The sequence below is a fragment of the Lycorma delicatula genome, chromosome 4 (genome assembly GCF_047948215.1).
Source record: "Lycorma delicatula isolate Av1 chromosome 4, ASM4794821v1, whole genome shotgun sequence".
Classification (NCBI taxonomy): domain Eukaryota; kingdom Metazoa; phylum Arthropoda; class Insecta; order Hemiptera; family Fulgoridae; genus Lycorma; species Lycorma delicatula.
Window position 1 is genome coordinate 194208510 of NC_134458.1, and position 18083 is coordinate 194226592.

The window sequence follows — 18083 nt, forward strand, 5'->3', positions numbered from 1 at the left end:
ATTTTAATCAATGGATGCGGTTGTTATTTGTTTCTAAAATAATAATTTTAAATCCTCTCATTCTTTATCATTTAAGTGTTTGTTTATAACAACTATAATTTTTATAAAGTAGTTTTAATTTTTAAATCCCCTTTTTAGAAATATTATTATGTTAATTGGCTCATACCTGGGCACAGGTATGATCCACTTACATAATGCAAGGTATTCTTAACATAATAACTTTGCAGATATTGTTTTCTAATTATATATTGTAGTTTTTTTACGTCATATTTTGTATAAGGTAAATAAAGCTATAATGTTAATTATTCAATAATAAAAAAAAAAACTGTTGTAATCCAATAATATCTTTATTATTAGAGTGTCTTATTTATAATTATTTTTAATATTAACAAATTAATTTTTTTTACAGAATTTCGATGACGAGAAAAAGATAGAAGGAGAACAAGATGGCGGTTTACTGTGGGCCCCATCTCGAAAAATTTCATACTAAATATAGAAAAATTCATGGATATGCTAGTTTATTGGTTTGTCTTTTCGGTAGTGTTGCTAATAGTCTCAACATTGCTGTACTTACACGCCGTGAAATGGCTTCACCGACTAACGCTATTCTCACTGGATTGGCTGTTGCTGATTTACTGGTCATGCTCGAATATATACCTTTTGCCTGTCATATGTATTTCTCACAGAGACCTGCTAAAGAACGGTAACTATTATCTTTAATATTACATATTTATTTACATTATTATTAGAAAATTATTATTGTTACTTGGTTTTTGTTGACTGTCAAAGTCATCAAAAAATGTCTAAGGATATTTCGTACAGCCTTATATAGTCGAGACCCATTTTATTTAGCTACGCTTTCGTTTGTGATGTGATTATATTTTTTATCATTGTATTACACTCAGGTTTGCCACCATAAGATGTAGTTTCTTAATTAGAACCAGACAAAAATGATGTGTAAGAGATAACGATTAAACATGAATAAAAGAAAGTGATAACTGCTTTCTTTTGTTTGGCCTCCGCAACCAAAGTAAGGAATTACTTCAGAGGATGATTGTATGAATGTAAATGAAGTGTAGTCTTGCATAGTTCAGGTCGACTATTCCTGAAATGTATGGTCAATTGAAACCCGACTGCCAAACACGGTTATCTACGAAATAGTATTCAAATCTGTAAAAAAGTAATTTCCTTTACTAGGATTTGAACTTTAGAACTCTCGACTTCTAAATCAGCTGATTCGCGATGACGAATTAACCACTAGACCAACCCGGTGGGTTTACCTATAGTGTTTACGAGTATTTTTTATGCTTTTTTCTTCTCAGTTGATGTTCTTCTAGTATTTGAGTTCGCATTTTTCCGACAGAAATCATTTAGACATTAGGGTTAGTGTGTTTCAAAAGCCCCTAATTAGGTTAAACCAAGAATAAACACCTTCTCAGCTCCCAAACTATGTTGAACATGTACTGGAACGTATGTGGAACATGTAATGTTCAAATTCTTTCCTAACCAGGGAAAAAATATCAAGGGTGAAGAAAAAGTACGTGATAAAAGGATAAATTAATTTTGGAGAAATCTTGGTACAACTGCATCTAGAAAATTAATTTGAAATCTCCTCCAAGCTATAGGGAGATACTTTGCTTACATATACTCGGGTAATTCTTATCGATGATTTCTTATCTATAACCGTAAAAGGGGAACCAGCCAGCCTAGAAAATAACTGCAGTCGTCTTTATCATTTAATGAATGTCATGATAATCTACGCAGTAACTTGTACATATGTCTATTGTACAATATCGTTTGAATGTTTTAAAACGTATGCTCGGTAATCGAAATGTAAATAAATCTCCGAATAACCGTGATCCGGTTTATAGAGTGTGTAGCTGATGCATACAGAAGTATAAAATAGCTCGTGTAGATTACAATGTCGTTTGAATTTTTTAAATCGCGCGCTCGGTTGTTGAGATATAAACTAAATTTCCGAATAACTGTAGTCCGGTTGATCGAGAGTGTACCTGATGCATGCAACAGATGGCTCTCAACCTACTAACACATACAGTTTGAACTGTAAAATTCGGACGAACGATTGCGGAGATATTATAAGAGCACTCTATTGAACCCTTTCCGAAATAAGCTCCTTAGGGACACCCCGATTCTACCAGTAAATGATTAGAAATGAGATCGGATGGGCTCTATAAGGGGGAGTCAAAACTTTTTTCAAAGCTCTACCACCGGTATTTTCCGAAATATATTATTTGGAATTTTATCCGAAAACTCGGATCCACTGGAATACTCGATCCGGTTGACCGAGAGTGTGCTTGATGCACGCAAAAGTTATCCTTCAACCTATTAACAAATACCCCGTTCGAATCGTGAATATTGGACGAATGGTTGCGCACATATATCCGTAAATTCGGATTTAGTTATCACTGGTTGATCGAGAGAGTGTCTGTTGCATGCAATAATCAAACTTGTAGGGAGATCGAACATTTTTTTTCTTCAAATTACAAGGATCGACCGTTCTCGTAATATTTTGAATTTTTTATCCAGAAATTCTACGAGATATTTTTAACATTTTGAGTCGCTATTTTAGACGTTATACAAATATGTAAATTTTATTTAATCAAACACATACTCTCACATGTACGCACGCACATTCACATGCAAACCAAAAGAATATGTCATCTTACACTTTACCCCGTTGCACTGCAACAATCGAGCACTGAGATGTAGGTTATGTTATTTCAAAAGACAGCGGGATCATGATTGTATGAATGGTGTTTCATATACTTTCCTACTGGACGGCAACCTTCAATTGAAGATTGAATGGCCATTGATATATACCGTCGTACGAGGTCACCACGGGGTGGGCTTTCCACAGTGGGTGGATGACCTTGAGTTTGTGATTAACTTCTTATTTCTAGACTCTTCACGGATCACTCTTTATTATGATTATGACACTTGTAAATTACCTGAAGAGAAATCAATCTTAATCGCTTTCTTTGCTATTAATGATGTTTACTTTACAACTAGTCCCTGTTGTGGTGAACAAAATGAAGTATAGTGTATTTCGGTGTTCCTGGGATAATTTTGAGCTAATATTTAGCTCAGTAAATAAGAGAAGGAGAAACAACTTCACTCCTCAGTTTTCCTTGTAAGCTTTTAATAAAATTTTTGGTTTTATTCAAAATAGTTGTTTCTTTTTTCAAGAATAATTTTGACTTATGATACGTTGTCCTAAAACCGTTGACGGTTATGGGAAAAAAAGAAAAATTCTTACATTGACTTTTTTTCTCATCGTGATGTTCCTTAAATCACATATTCCTCTGTTGTGGGTGTCTGGCTAAATAGTATAAGCAGATAATTTTATTATTCTTTCCTTGAAAATCCGAATCCTATTCTGATGACCTTATTATATTTTTCAAAAAATGAAAATTTTTCTATAGCATGTACTGTATTTAAACGGTCACTGAAAACGATTTTTCTCCTATTTCAAATACAAATTTCCTGAGGGTTTTTAAAGCAGGATGAGCACCTGGAGTATCCTTGTAACCAACCTTGCATGCATAGATCCTTTATCCACTTTCGTTATTTACAATCCCGTCTTCGCCTCTTCTATTCTGTAGATGAACGATAGAAATATCAGAATCATTTTACTTTCTCGTCTAGATAGCGCTATAGCTCTAGAAGGGAAAGTATTGTAATCGGTCCAATTTGGGCATATGCGGTTTTCACCGGATCTTCACATTTTAACACCTAAGGAACCCAAAAACCCGAATGTTCATGTTCGTATGTAAGTGTATGTATTCGGTGTCGGTCTCTAAATTACTTTATATCTCCGGAACTACTGCACTGATTTTGATCAAACTTTGTCAGATTTTTTTTATAGATAAGGCATTGATGTCATTAAATCTCTATATTAAAAGGTGAAGGGATTAAGGCTGTAGAGCCTTAATCCCTTGACCTTACTCTACAGTAAGGTCACCCTCACTATCTCGAGATTTCACCTAATTAAGGTCATATTCTTTTTAGACACATTTGTTAAAAAATAAGAATATTTGCCAAAAAAGTTTTTAAAAATTGCACCCCCACCGGAAAAATACTGCTGCAGTCGTCTGTTACGTTGTGACGCCACAGGTGAGCGGTAGAATTAAATAAATGAGTAATTTTTAAATTGTAAAAAATAATTTGCCGCAACACCTCTTCATTTGTCGCTTTATCCACTCATCTGATTTTTAAAATTCTCCTATAGCAACGCATTTCAATAGCTTCTATTATTTTCTTCTCAGATACTCCGATCAGCCAAATTTCACTTCCATATAAAGTTTCGCTCCAAACATATACTTTAAAAAATGTTTTCCTAACGGTTAAATTCATTTTTGATGTAACAAAATTATATTTGTGACTGAAGGCTCGTTTCTCCTGTGCTACTCGGTGTTTTATATTGCTCTTGTTTCGTCCATCTTTAGTAATTGTATTTCACGAATAACAAAATTCTTCTACCTCCGTAATCTTTTCTCTTCCTGTTTTTACATTCAGTGGTCCGTCTTCATTATTTCCGTTATATTACTTTCGTTTTGTTATTGTTTATTTGCATGCGGTAGTTCTTGCGTAGGACTTCATCCATGCCGTTCATTGTTTCTTCAAGGCCTTTTTTACTATCAGCTAGAATTACATCATCAGCAAATCGTAGCATCTTTATCTTTTCACCTTCTACTGTTACTCCTGATCTAAATTGTTCTTTAACATCATTAACTGCTCGTTCTATGTAAAGATTCAAAATAACGTGAATTGGGAACATGCTTGTCGGAGTCCCTTTTTTATTACGACTTTTTTTTCATGTTATTCAATTATTAATGTTGCTGTTTGGTTGCTGTAAATGTTAGCAATTGTTATTTTATCTCTGTATTTGAATCCTAATTTTTTAAAATGCTGAACTTTTTATTCCGGTCAAACGCCTTTTCTAGGTCTATAAATGCCAAATATGTCGATTAGTTTTTTTAAATCTTTCTTCTACTATTAATCTGAGCGCTAAACTCGCTTCCCTTGTCCCCATACTTTTCCTGAAACCAAATTGGTCTTCTGCTAACAATTCTTCTACTTTCCTCTCAATTCTTCTGTACAGAATTCTAGTAAAGATTTTTGATGCGTCACTAGTTAAATTAATTGTTCTGTATTCTTTACATTTATCTGCTTCTAATTTTTTTAGTATCATGAAAATAATACTGTTTTTGAACTCTGAAGGAAATTCTCCTTTTTCGTAAATATTACACACCAGTTTGTATAATCTATCAATCGCTTCCTCACCTGCGCTGCGCAGTAATCCTGTATGGATTCCATCTATTCCAGGAGCCTTTGTGCCATTGAAATCTTTTAATGCTCTCCTAAATTCAGATTTCAGTATTGTTTTTCCCCTCTCATCCTCTTCGACTTCCTCTTCTTCCTCTATAACACCATTTTCTAATTTATTTCCACCGTATAACTCAATGTATTCCACCCACCTACAGACCTTTCCTTTCGTCTTAAAAATCGGTGTAATTTGTTTAACATATTATTAGATTTTAATTTATGTACCCCAAAATTTTCCTTAACTTTCCTGTATGCTCCATCTATTTTACCAATGTTTATTTCTCTTCCCACTACTTTAATCAACTCAGTATTCTTTAATCCACTCTTCTCTCGCTAGTTTGCCCTTTCTGTTTATAGTATTTTTTAATTGTAGATTTAACATCTTTACCTTAAAGAATTAAAAAAAAAATGATGTTAATTCAAATCAATCGGAAATAAAAAAAAGAAACGTTTAAAAATGTAAATTATGAAAACATTTTCGTATTAAATTTTAAAAACATGGGAGAACGTGATTTATTTAAATGTAAATTAATTTTATTTTTGGTAATTATTGAACTGTTGATTGCAATAATGTTAATAATGATGTGAAACAGTATTTTTTTTTTAATTAGCTAATTTCATTTTAATAATGGACAATGTAAACCATAACATTTTTGTTTTAATTAAGTTTAATGTATTATACTAATGTTTATTAAATTCATTATGGAGTAACGTGTAGAATAAACATGTTTTTAGTATTTAATTTATAAATGATTAAAGCTACTTTCCAGTTTTATTAATTTAATTTCATTATGCCTCAATTAAAGTTAGCTTTCCAACCTCTTGCTTTTATATTAAATTTTATAATTAATGTTTTACCTTAGGTAGGAAATTTATTTTTTAATAATAGTAAAATATACGTAGTGGAATATAAAAAACTGATTTTAGGAAATTTATTAAAATACTAGTCCACTAAAAAAATATAAGGAACTAATTATAAAGAGAAAATGAAATTTTGACAAAATATTTGTTAGAATGTAATCTAATAGTCCAAGGAGTGTTTTTTTTTTTTTTGTTATCATGATTATCATTCACTAAAGGCTACGCCTTGTCGATTTAGCCACGTCACTCTCATCTCCGCCTCTCTCTTCAAGTCATTATATGAACCAAGGCCCATCTCTTCTTTAACATTATTGATGATGGTTCTTCTCGGTCTACCTCTAGATTTTTTACCCAAAACCTTGCCCTCAAATATATTCGTCAAGAATTGGTCATATGTCGTAGTACATGTACTATCAATTTCGCTCTTCTTCTTCTTCTTCTTCTTCGTATAACATTTAGCAAGGACCTTCTCTCATTCATTTCTGCTAACACTTTATTTCTTTTCCCATCCACCTACCTTGTTCTTTTATTCTCCTCCAAATCCACATCTCCATTGCTTCCAGTGTTCTTTCTGCTTTCCCAAGCGTCCGTGTATCGCACTCATAAGTTAGAACAATCCAAACATAAGTTTTAGCGAACCGTTTCCTTATTCGCATACTCATATGATATTTTTGTTATACTTAATATACAGTCAGTATATTTTTGTTATCCTGGAATGCTCGTTTTGCCACCGCTATTCTTTTTACTTCTGTGATACATTTATTATCGCTAGTGACGGTGGTTCCTAAATAATAAAAACTGTCAACCTTCTCTACAACATTACCGTTTAATTTAATATCAACATTTGTACCTTCCTACGATCATAATCTTCTTCTTCTCCTTATTAATTTACAGTTAAATTTTGTTAGTACTTTAGATAGTGTTTCTAACATAATCTCCATTCCTCTTGCTGATTCCGCCAGTAACATACTAACACCAGCAAAGCGGATACAATGTATGGATTTTCCATTAATTCTGATTCTTTTTGTTTTTTCTTTCATTTCTACAATAGCTTTTTCAATAAAAACATTAAACAGAAACTGTGATAGTGAACTGTGTCTGTGTCTTATTTTGTTCTGTTTCTTTAAACCGTTGATTTCAATCTCCAATTTCTGCATTTTATACAGATTCAGAATTGATCTTTTATCTCTCCAGTCGAGATTTATTTCCCTCATTTTTGAATTAGCAATTCCCAATCCACCTTGTCAAAGTCTACAAAAGTCAAAAAGGTCTTCCTATTAACCCCAATTCTTCTCTCTTTTCTGTATTATTCTCGAAAGTTTTAATGTATTTCAAGAAAACTTGAATGAATTGTGTCAAATTATGTATAAAACTGCACCGTTTCTTTTAATGTGTTTTTTATGGTATAAAATAATTTTGAATCACGTAACTTCGTAATAGAATAAATATACCGGGTGATATTTAAGTATGGAAAAAGCTTTATACTGCATTTCTGAGAAGTTTTTGAAGCAGAAAAAAAAGGAGTTCTACGTAGTTAAAAAAAAAATCTACATTACGGTGAGTTTAATCATTGTCCTCCATCATGGATCAGCCATATTGAATGAATCATAAATTTTTTAAATGGAAAGGTGGATATAATACACGTGGTTTTGAAACAGTTATTTATCGCTTGAGAAATTGTTAAAACAGATAAATTTCTGTACAGATCTAATTTAAATAAATTAGATAAATTTCGAAACAGATAAAAATGTGATGTAAGAACGTTCGAAAGATGATTTTGACCGCCAATCAAGTACACAGATAGATGAAAAAAAACCTTTTTTAATGTTTCTCTAAGTGTAATTCCATTTCTTGAATTGCTTTTTCGCGTACATTACACATCTGTAAATACAATTTTTTCTATCACCCTTAATTTTAAATAAATTACGCTTCAAAAATAAACTAAGGGAAAATTATAGTTAAAATCAGTAAAATATATATTTTGGCACGGCCATACACCTGTGTTAGAATGATTTCGTTGATACTTTTCTTTTATAAATAGCCTCAGGCACAACCCGAATTAATGTCCAACAGTAATCGGCTAGCATGTTAGTTTTCCATTTTTCTTCATAGCGGCTTTCCATCGCTGAAATGTCTCGGTGGAAACGATCACCGTGATCGTCGGTTAAGTCTCCGAGATTGACCTGGAAAAAATCCAGATGTGAGTGAAGGAAATGTATTTTCAAAGCCATATTACATCCTGTAGCTCTGTATGAAGTAAGAAATGATTAACAATATGGTGGTAATTGTAGATTTTTGTTTGCCGAGAAAACTTTTGCAAACATCTTTAAATGAAGCCCAAGCTGCACTTTCTACATTATTTAACATCACGTTAAATACATCATCTTTCACCGACTCTCTTATTTGAGGACCAAAAAATGTTCCTTCTTTAATTTTTCCTTCACTTACTAACATTCGGAAATTTCTGCTTGATGTACAAAAATCCGGAACTATCGTGCTTCATTGCTTTAAAAAAATTTTTTTACTCCTAGCTTAATATGAAAAGGGGTTAAAAATATTTTTTTGGGTTCAACTACAGGCTCGAGAATAATAATTTTCCTATTTGGAGTTAAGTTGTCTCGTTTCTTCCACACTTTGATAACATAATGTTTATCCCTAGCTTGGATGTCCCGTTCGTAAAGAAAACACATGTACTTTTTTTTTTTTTTTTTTTTTAACTCTCCTCCCTGGGTTGGTCCGACTGGTTGCTATTGCGCCACCCAGGGGAGTGCCTGTTGTACTCAAATGGGACTTCCCACCGACCGGCTGTATGACCGGCATGGCAGGTCGGCCCACCGGTCAGTTCTTTTGAGTCTATTGATATGCCCATCTATATATATCGCCACGCCATACCGTGATTGTCTTGACGTGACGATCGGGTCTTTTCTCTGATCTTTCCTATCAAGAAAACCCTTGGAGTCCCCAGTTGCTCATCGAAACCGGCACACCTCAGCATGCCAGTCCTCACCGCTGGGGCTATCCGCCCTTCCCTATACTAAGATCAGAACCCCAATCTCCTCTCGTCCTCATTTTTCTGCGTTAATATTTTCTTAATAGCTGAATCAACCCTCTTCCAGGCATCTTCACTCTGGAACATCTGATTGATTAATCTGCCGTTACCATCAGATGATAGATCGATGTCTACTAATTCTTCTCTCCATTTATGGCAGTCAGTAAAGGTGTCCTCAACATCATCTTCGCGATCGGAATACATACATTCCGTCGATGCTCTTCTACCGATTCTGTGCAAGTAAAAATTAAAGTTGCCATGCCCTGTAAAGTAAAGTGAAAATTAAAGTAAAGTAAATTAAAGTAAAGTGAAAATTCACTTCCCCATGCTTCATATACCCAGCTTTTAATATCGGGGATAAGTCTCTTTGTTTGACTTTATCGCTTTATTGCTTTAGGTTTGACAGTAAGTGGATAGGTTTACATTTGTTGAACTTTTTTTGTTTTAATTTTTTTAGAAAGGATGGGAAGGATACCTTTTATTTCAGAAATATTTCATTCATTTCATCGATGAAGAAGGATTGATTCGATTAACTGTATTTGTTAAGTGTCAGGTTGAAAAATATGAACTAACTGATTTAATTTCGTGTTTTTTATTATTATTTTTTGAGAAGAGAGAAATTGAGAAAAGAGAGAAATTGATGTAAAAAAAACCTGTGTATTTTTACAAAAGGAGATTTACTACTTCTTAACATAATCACCACCAATGTTAACACACTTGTCCCAACGATGAACTAGTTTTTTCATACCTGATGCAAAGAAGTCTTTGTCTTGTTGTTTGAGCCACTTTCCCACAAATTCTTTGATCTCCTCGTTGTTGCTGAACGTTTTTACACGTAATATTTCCTTGAGTGGACCAAACAAACGAAAATCCAAGAGAGTCAAATACCGACTGTAAGGAGAATTTGGTAGTATTTCCCAACCCATTTTTCCAACGGTTTCTTGGCTCAGCGGGTCAGTATGAGAGCGAGCATTGTTGTGCAGCAATATCACGCCTTTTCTTTGAGATCCGCGTTTTTCTCTCATCGCTGACTTTACTTTTTTCATCAGCATGTCTGAGTAGTAGACACTGTTTATTGTACGCTAATTTTCCAGATAATCACAAAAGACGACACCATGGGCACCCCAAAAGACGGTCAAAATGACTTTTCCCGCTGTTGCTTGCATTCTGAATTTTTTCGGATAGGTGAGCTGATGTGTTTCCATTCCATTCTTTGTCTTTTGGACTGTTAAAAGCGGTGAACCGAAGATTCATTTAAAATCTTTAAAATCTTGTTTAGAAATGGGGTCACCTTCCCTTTCATAGTGTTCTTTCAAGTCCGTACACATTTTGAGTCTTGTTTCCTTGTGTTGTTGCGTTAACTCTTTCGAGACTCACCTTCCACTTGGTTTACTGTGCTTGAGCTTGTTATTGATAACGTTATGAACTGTTCCATTACTTAATTGCAAATGTTTTTGCTATATTTTCAACTGTAATACGTCGATCTTCACGAATAATCTCGTCAGTGCCGGTTTCAAGCGAAGCAGTTGACACTTCAAGTGGCCGACCAGGACGTTGCTCGTCAGTCACTGAGGATCGACTGTTTTTCAAACTGTTGTACTCGCTTATAAACATTTCCGCGGTTGGTACGGTTTTCGCCGTGCTGTAAAATCATTCGAGAAATATAATTACTGAATATCCCCCGTATATATATTTTAATATAAAATTACTTAATTTTAATTTACTTCAATGTAACATAAATTTTAATTACCTTCTTGGGATTAATTGGGTTCCCATTTCTTTTATTATTTTAACACAAGTTATTTTAATTAAATTCTTTTTAAAATTAATATGACAAATACATTGAGTTAATAAAAAAGTAATAAATAATGTATTAATATGACTAATTTATTTTATATATTTATATATAAAATAAAAAATGAAAAAAAACAAATAGGCTGTTTACTTTATATGCCTCTTTCTTTCTTTTTCTGTTTAGCCTCCGCAACCACATTAAGTTATTAGTTCAGAGGATGATATGTATGAATGTAAATGTACTGTAGTCTTGTACAGTCTCAGGTCGACTTTTCCTGAGATTTGTTGTTAATTGAAACCCAACCACCAAAGAAAACCGAACCGGTATCCACGATCTAGTATTCAAATCCATATAAAAGTAACTGCATTTACTAGGACTTGAACCTTCGAACTCGCGTCAAAATCAGCTGGTTTCCGATGACGAGTTGACCGCTAGACCAGCGGGGTTGTGTAGTAAATTTAAGTTGCCCAAGAACATTTGTCAAATCCTAGGCAATGATAAGGACGTTTTGGAACAGTTGTTTTTATTTCTCGACGTATAAATATTTTACATATCTTTTGATAGTATGAAAATTATGATTTTCATATTAATTTTTTATTTTTGCTGTTTTCCAAGAAGGTGTCTTTTACACTCGTCTCGGAGTTTTTTTTACAGTTAATATACTTTTATATTTATATTTTTATTTTATATATATATATATATATATATAGTTTTTCTTTTCTGTGATAGTAGTTGTATGTTTTTGTGTTAAATATTTTGTTTTTTTGATTTAAATATTTTACTTTTAATTTTGTTTTTAAATTTCTAGTCTAAGTGATTTTTTTTTTAATTTTTGCTGTTTAGATTTTATTTTATATTATTGTTTGCCGGGCGATGATAACGATAAAACGTTTTTCGCCCATCCCATAAAAAAGAAAAAAAACACTAGATCAACTCGGTTGTTTACTTGTACGTCTTTTTTTTTTATTACTCCTACTTGAGCCGGACCCACAGTTAAGTATAACGCAGTCCAAGGGAGTGTCCTTTAACTCTAACGGGCCTTCCCGCCTACCAGCTGAACATCCGGAAAATCAGGTCGGCCCGCCGGTTGGCTCTTTTACTTTATGCCTGCCTCTAACCTCCACACATCACACATGGAGTCCGCAGCTATCATCGCAGCCAGCACACCAGGGCATACTGGCCCTCACAGCTGGGGCTGTCCAACACCTTTACTTTGCATGTCTTTTCTTTGATAATACTTCAGAGGATGAATGAGGATGATATGTATTAGTGTAACTGATGTGTAGTCTTGTGCAGTCTCAGTTCGACCATTCCTGAGATGTGTGATTAGTTGAAACCCAACCACCAAAGAACACCGGTATCCACGATCTAGTATGCAAATTCGTATAAAAATAACTTTATTAGGATTTCAACGCTGGAACACTCAACTTACAAATCAGCTGATTTGAGAAGACGCGTTCACCACTAGACCAATCCAATGGGTTAGAATGATAGTAACTATGGTAACTAAACTACACCACTGTGTGAGGACGAAAAATTCATAACTTATTTCTTTACCGTGGTGGCAAAAATATAATAATAAAGTAAAAGTATTAATCTATTTTTTCCTTAATGAATATTTGTAATTTACAACTCCGTCTTCCTTGGGGTCGAACAAATAATGAGTATTTCTAATCTTGAAGAAAGCGTAGGGCCTTGGTCGTTAGCTTAAGATTTTCTCTGGGACAATACAAATGTATCATGCAAATTTGAAAGTAATCAATCGGTTGGTTTTTGCTTGATGCAAACAAACAAACAGAGTAACTATATATATATATATATATATATATATATATATATATATATATATATATATATATATATATACACACACATTTCCGAATAATGGTGATTTATTAGATCGAGATTGTACCTGATGCATGCAAAACTTACTAATAAATACCAGTTTGAATTTTTAAAATCGGACGATCGTTTGCAGAGATATTATAAGAGCACCTACCAAAATACAGCCCCAGGGGCAACCCGTATTTTACCAGTTGATCATTGATCTAACTTTGTACAAGGTGCTTGCATCACCTCACCGCTTTTTCTTCACATGCAGTCCCCACGGGAACCCCATTATTGTTAAATAGAAATTTTTTTAATTTATTTAACGTAAATTTAATTTTATTATTTTTATAATAATATTCATCCGAATCATTCAGTTCAAATCCATCTCACACAGTTTATAGTTCATTAATTCAATTCGTTATATTTTTTTTCTTTAACCGGCAAATCTTTACTACTACATACATATTCGAGATTTTTTGTGATGAAATATAACTAAATCTTCTCATTTATTCCACGAAACACGGATAAAGATTTGGTTACGATCGATCGAATAGTTTTTTTTTTGTTTATACTTAAGAAAGAAAAACCATTTTCCTTTGTATATAGTAATATAAATAATCATTCTGTTTTTAAAAGTAAATTAATATGTTTTTTTTTAATTCTGTTTTAGATATTCTTACGGCTGGGCAGCATTTGTGTTATTACATTCGCATTTCGCACAGGTTTGTCATTCGATATCTATATGGCTGACTGTTACGTTAGCCGTATGGAGGTACATAGCTGTGGCTTATCCTCAACGGAACAGAGAATGGTGCGGAATGCAAAGAACTTTGATTATTATCGCAGCTGGATACGTCATATGTCCTATTTTATGTATTCCGTTATATTTAAGTTTCGAGATACAACCTGAAATTACTATGTTAGGTGAGGACGGTAATACGGCTAAACCTAACGACACTGATATTTATAACGCTACACTGTATTACGTAAGATTAAGCGATTTAAGTCGAGCGAATAATAATTTACTTGTCGATATTAATTTTTGGATTTATAGTGTGGTAATTAAAATTATACCTTGTATAGCTTTAACAGTATTAAGTTTAAGATTGATCTGCGCTTTAATGGATACCAAACGTCGTCGTGAAAAATTAACAGGCGGTAGTAAAAAAAATGCGAGAAACGCCGATAAAGAACGTCAGACGGATAGGACAACCAGAATGTTACTGGCAGTTTTATTACTATTTTTAATAACCGAATTTCCACAAGGGATTTTAGGTTTACTGAGTGTAATATTAGGTGAAACATTTTTTACAGAATGTTATCAAAATCTGGGTGAAGTTATGGATATATTGGCGTTGTTTAATTCTGCTATTAATTTTATTTTATATTGCGCTATGAGTAGACAATTTCGTACTACGTTTAGCGTTTTATTTAGACCTAGATGGTTACCGTTACCTCAAGTCGAACAAAACGGACATAACAATCACACCACAACCCAAGTTACACAAGTCTAGCATAGGCGAAACAGGAGGGTTCCATGTACATCACTGTAATTTATAAAAAAACAACAAAAAACTTAAATCGGTTTTCAATTACGAGAAAAATAACAAACCCTCTTGTATAATAAAATTTTTAATCTTTCGCCTATTCCTTAATACATTGGCTATCGGTAAAATTTATTTATTGCGATATGATATCGGGCTTGTAATTACAATGTTAATTTCCCGCTTTTTTTTCTTTTTAAACAAATTCATTTTGAATGACTTTTAAATTTTCATTTTCATTAACGGGTACAACCATGTAACCTTTGACCCACTGCTTCAGGCGTCTCCCGAGGGCATCCAGCACTGACTATCCGGTTAGACCCCCGCTACCCACCTCTGAGGCCTGGCCTTCCACCATCTCTCCGGCATTCTGCTCTCCGGCAGAATACTATCCTATCGATTCTCTTCCTCCATAATCTTCTGAGAAAGGACTTCTCGAAACTGCTTGAAACACCGATTCGGCAAACATCTCATCGCGCCTTTCTGGGATGATGTCTTCCCCAAACGGTCTCATAGCACCCAACGTAGTCAAACTGAACATGTGTGCTCCACATCATCAAATTAACAGGCGGCATTCCCGCAATCACCAACACTGCATCAAACGAGATAATGCGGTAAGCTTGCGCCACACGGAGGGCAAGTCGTGTGTAAGCCCACTTTATAATTCCCCGATTCCTTGCAATCCCCAGCGTCTCTACCCACACACTGGCTGCATTTTAATTAACAGGGGCTCGTTTTAATTAACGAAAAATATGCATATTACACGCTATTTAACGTTAATTAGACTTTTTTAACTTCATTAAAAACCAAAAAAAATCTGATTATTTGGTTACTTTTTGAAAAACAAGTAATAGAATTAAGTTTAAAAAAACCACAAAGCCATTTTCAAGAAACATATTTACTGCAGCGACCCCTGGCGGTTTATAACCGTAAAGCTAATCTAAAAACCTGATGATATACCATTTTTTTTTCTTTATTAACCACACAGGGGCAACCGGTAATCGCCTAAAAGACGCTGCCTCGGTCGGCCCTGAGTGACGTAGCTGTAGAATAACCCACCCTAGTAGGGGGAAAAAAAAACCCACCCTAGTGCATTCAGCTAAAACCGCTGCCCTACCCATCGGGGTCCCTGGTTCATTGAGATATCGTGACAAACTGTATCCAGTTGCCTCGATGTCTATTTTCAGAAGGGCTGCGCTTCCCCTTCTTATATCCTAATCAGAGTCCGGGTATGCACCCCACGCATACCTCTTCCGAATCGCGCGCTCACCTCACATACCTTGAGGGTCCTTAATGCGTCATCGGAGCGCCCCAATCCAACCAGTCTTGTATGTGGATGGACCAGAAACGCCCTCAGCATAAGGCTACATCTCTTGTCCCTATACGTGTCCACGATTCGACCCCTAGCGACCTTTTTTTTGAAATTATCATACACGCCCATCCACAAATCCAGATAATTACACCCTGGGTATTAGGGTATTAGACATCACAGTTTAAAGCTCAAATCAGTCACGATGAAGTTAAAACCCCATAGGATAACGACAGGAAAAAACATGAACAAATGCAAAGAAAATGGACAAACCTACATCTACACACAATAAAATGACAAGGATCTCATGTATTGAGGACCTCAATACAAGGGATCTCCCGTATAGACGGTCTACACGACGAAAGTTCACACCCAACACGAAGGCAGAAATAGACATCCCATGAAAAGAAAAATATCAATGAACTAAACTTGTCATACAGTTACAAAAAAGTAAACTTAACCTAACACAATGAATTACATTCAACAATGATGACTACAGTAATAGCTTTTTTTTTTTTTTTTTTTTTTTTTTTTTTTTTTTTTTTTTTTTTTCCCTACATCCCTGGGCAGGACATCCAGTTAAGTATACTCTGCCCAGGGACGTGTCCATAAACTCTAAGGGGGTCTCCCCACCCGCCGGCTGTATGTCCGGCACGGCAGGTCAACCCCCCCGGTATCGGATCTTAACGTGCCTGCCTCTAATCCCTGTCATGGGGCAGCATGGCCCGACTATGCCGTTCCACGCCCCCCCCACAGGGACCGGGTCTCGGTCTTTATGCCATTGCCTCTAACTGACGGAGCCGACCCCAAAGGACCAGCACCGCCAGCCGGGACTAGGTCTTTTTTTTTCCCACAGTTGACAAAGACTCCCTGGAGTCCCCGCCCCATCATCGAAGCCAGCACACCTCAGCATGCTGGCCCTCCAGGACAAGGCTGTCCGCCCTACCCCGCACCGACGTCACTATCTTTCGCGTCCCCTTGATTCCCTCTCTTTAATACGGAGAATAGTGGCTGCAAAACTCCTAAATCTGTCCCAGTTTTGTTGATTCGCTATCAGCCATTCAACCAGGTTATCTGCCGTCAAGTTATCTATACCCGATGCAAATCTGTGCTGTGCCCACCTTTGACACTTAAAAATTGTATGTTCTGCATCATCCATTGCTGGGCAATAATCGCAGTTCGGGGTCTCCCGCTTACCTATTCGGTTAAGATATTGACAGAAGCAGCCGTGTCCCGTCATGAGCTGAGTAATGTAGAAGTCCATTTCTCCATATCGACGGTCTATCCAGGCGTCCAGGTCACCGATCAGGCGCCTGGTCCAAGCAGCCACCGTCAAGCCGGCCCACCAGGTTTTCCACTCTTGTCTTATAATTGCCGCTATTTCATCCTTACTATGACCCTCATCCGTGAGCCTTCTTCCCCTGACCTGAAGGTCTATAGGCGGGACCGACGCTAGGACACACAAAGCATCATACGACATGGTGCGATATCCCGATACCACCCCCAAAAGGGCCATCCTGTGCATACTCTGCAGCCTTCGTCTGTTACGTTGAATATTCATAGCCTCAGCCCAGACTGATGCCGCATATAATGCAGAAGATACCGTTACCGACATGATCAATCTTCTTGTCGAGGTCCTGGGTATGGAGCGTCCAGCGAACAAGCCCCTAATGGCTTTAATGGTGGGCACCACGCGCTTACACACCGACTCAATATGACCACCATATTTCAGGTGTTTATCGATTATCACGCCTAAGTATTTAGTGCTATTGACCTCAGCAATAACCTCACCCCGGATCCTGACATTGACTCCCCGAAGTCTCCGTCTCCCGGTGAACAGGATACACTTGCTCTTGCCGGGGGACACCTCCATATTGTTGCTTGTCAACCAGTCATCTATTAGTTGTAAGGAGCGATTGGCCTTAACCTCTACATCATCCAATTCCCTGTCCTCGACCAACACCGCCACATCATCAGCGTACGCAGTAACTTTAACTCCATCTGGGTAATCCAATCTGAGTATTTCGTCGTAGAATATATTCCATAATAAGGGACCCAGAACAGATCCCTGCGGGACACCCCCGAAGATCCGATATCTCTCGACACCTTCCAGCGTGGACACTTCTGTCACCCTATTATTCAAGTAACAGTTTACCTGATTAAGGAGGTAGTCGCTGATGTTTAATTTGGTAAGCGCACGCATGATTGCTGACCAAGGTACGGAACCAAAAGCGTTCCTGATGTCCAATTGTATCACAAGGGGAATCCTTCTGGTACGCCATGTGCCCCGACGAACCACTGCCGCCCAGTCCACAACTCTCCTGATCGCCTGGACCGTGGAACGGCCCC

General features: G+C 35.9%; 1 protein-coding gene across 1 annotated transcript; it reads left to right on the forward strand.

The window, feature by feature from the left end:
- Positions 1–443: 443 nt before the first annotated feature.
- On the forward strand, positions 444–14395 carry MsR1 (Myosuppressin receptor 1). Its single transcript, XM_075362097.1, has 2 exons — positions 444–703; positions 13552–14395. Exons 1-2 carry the CDS (start codon positions 447–449, stop codon positions 14393–14395), a joined length of 1101 nt encoding a protein of 366 aa, XP_075218212.1. The 5' UTR covers positions 444–446.
- The last annotated feature ends 3688 nt before the right edge of the window (positions 14396–18083 follow it).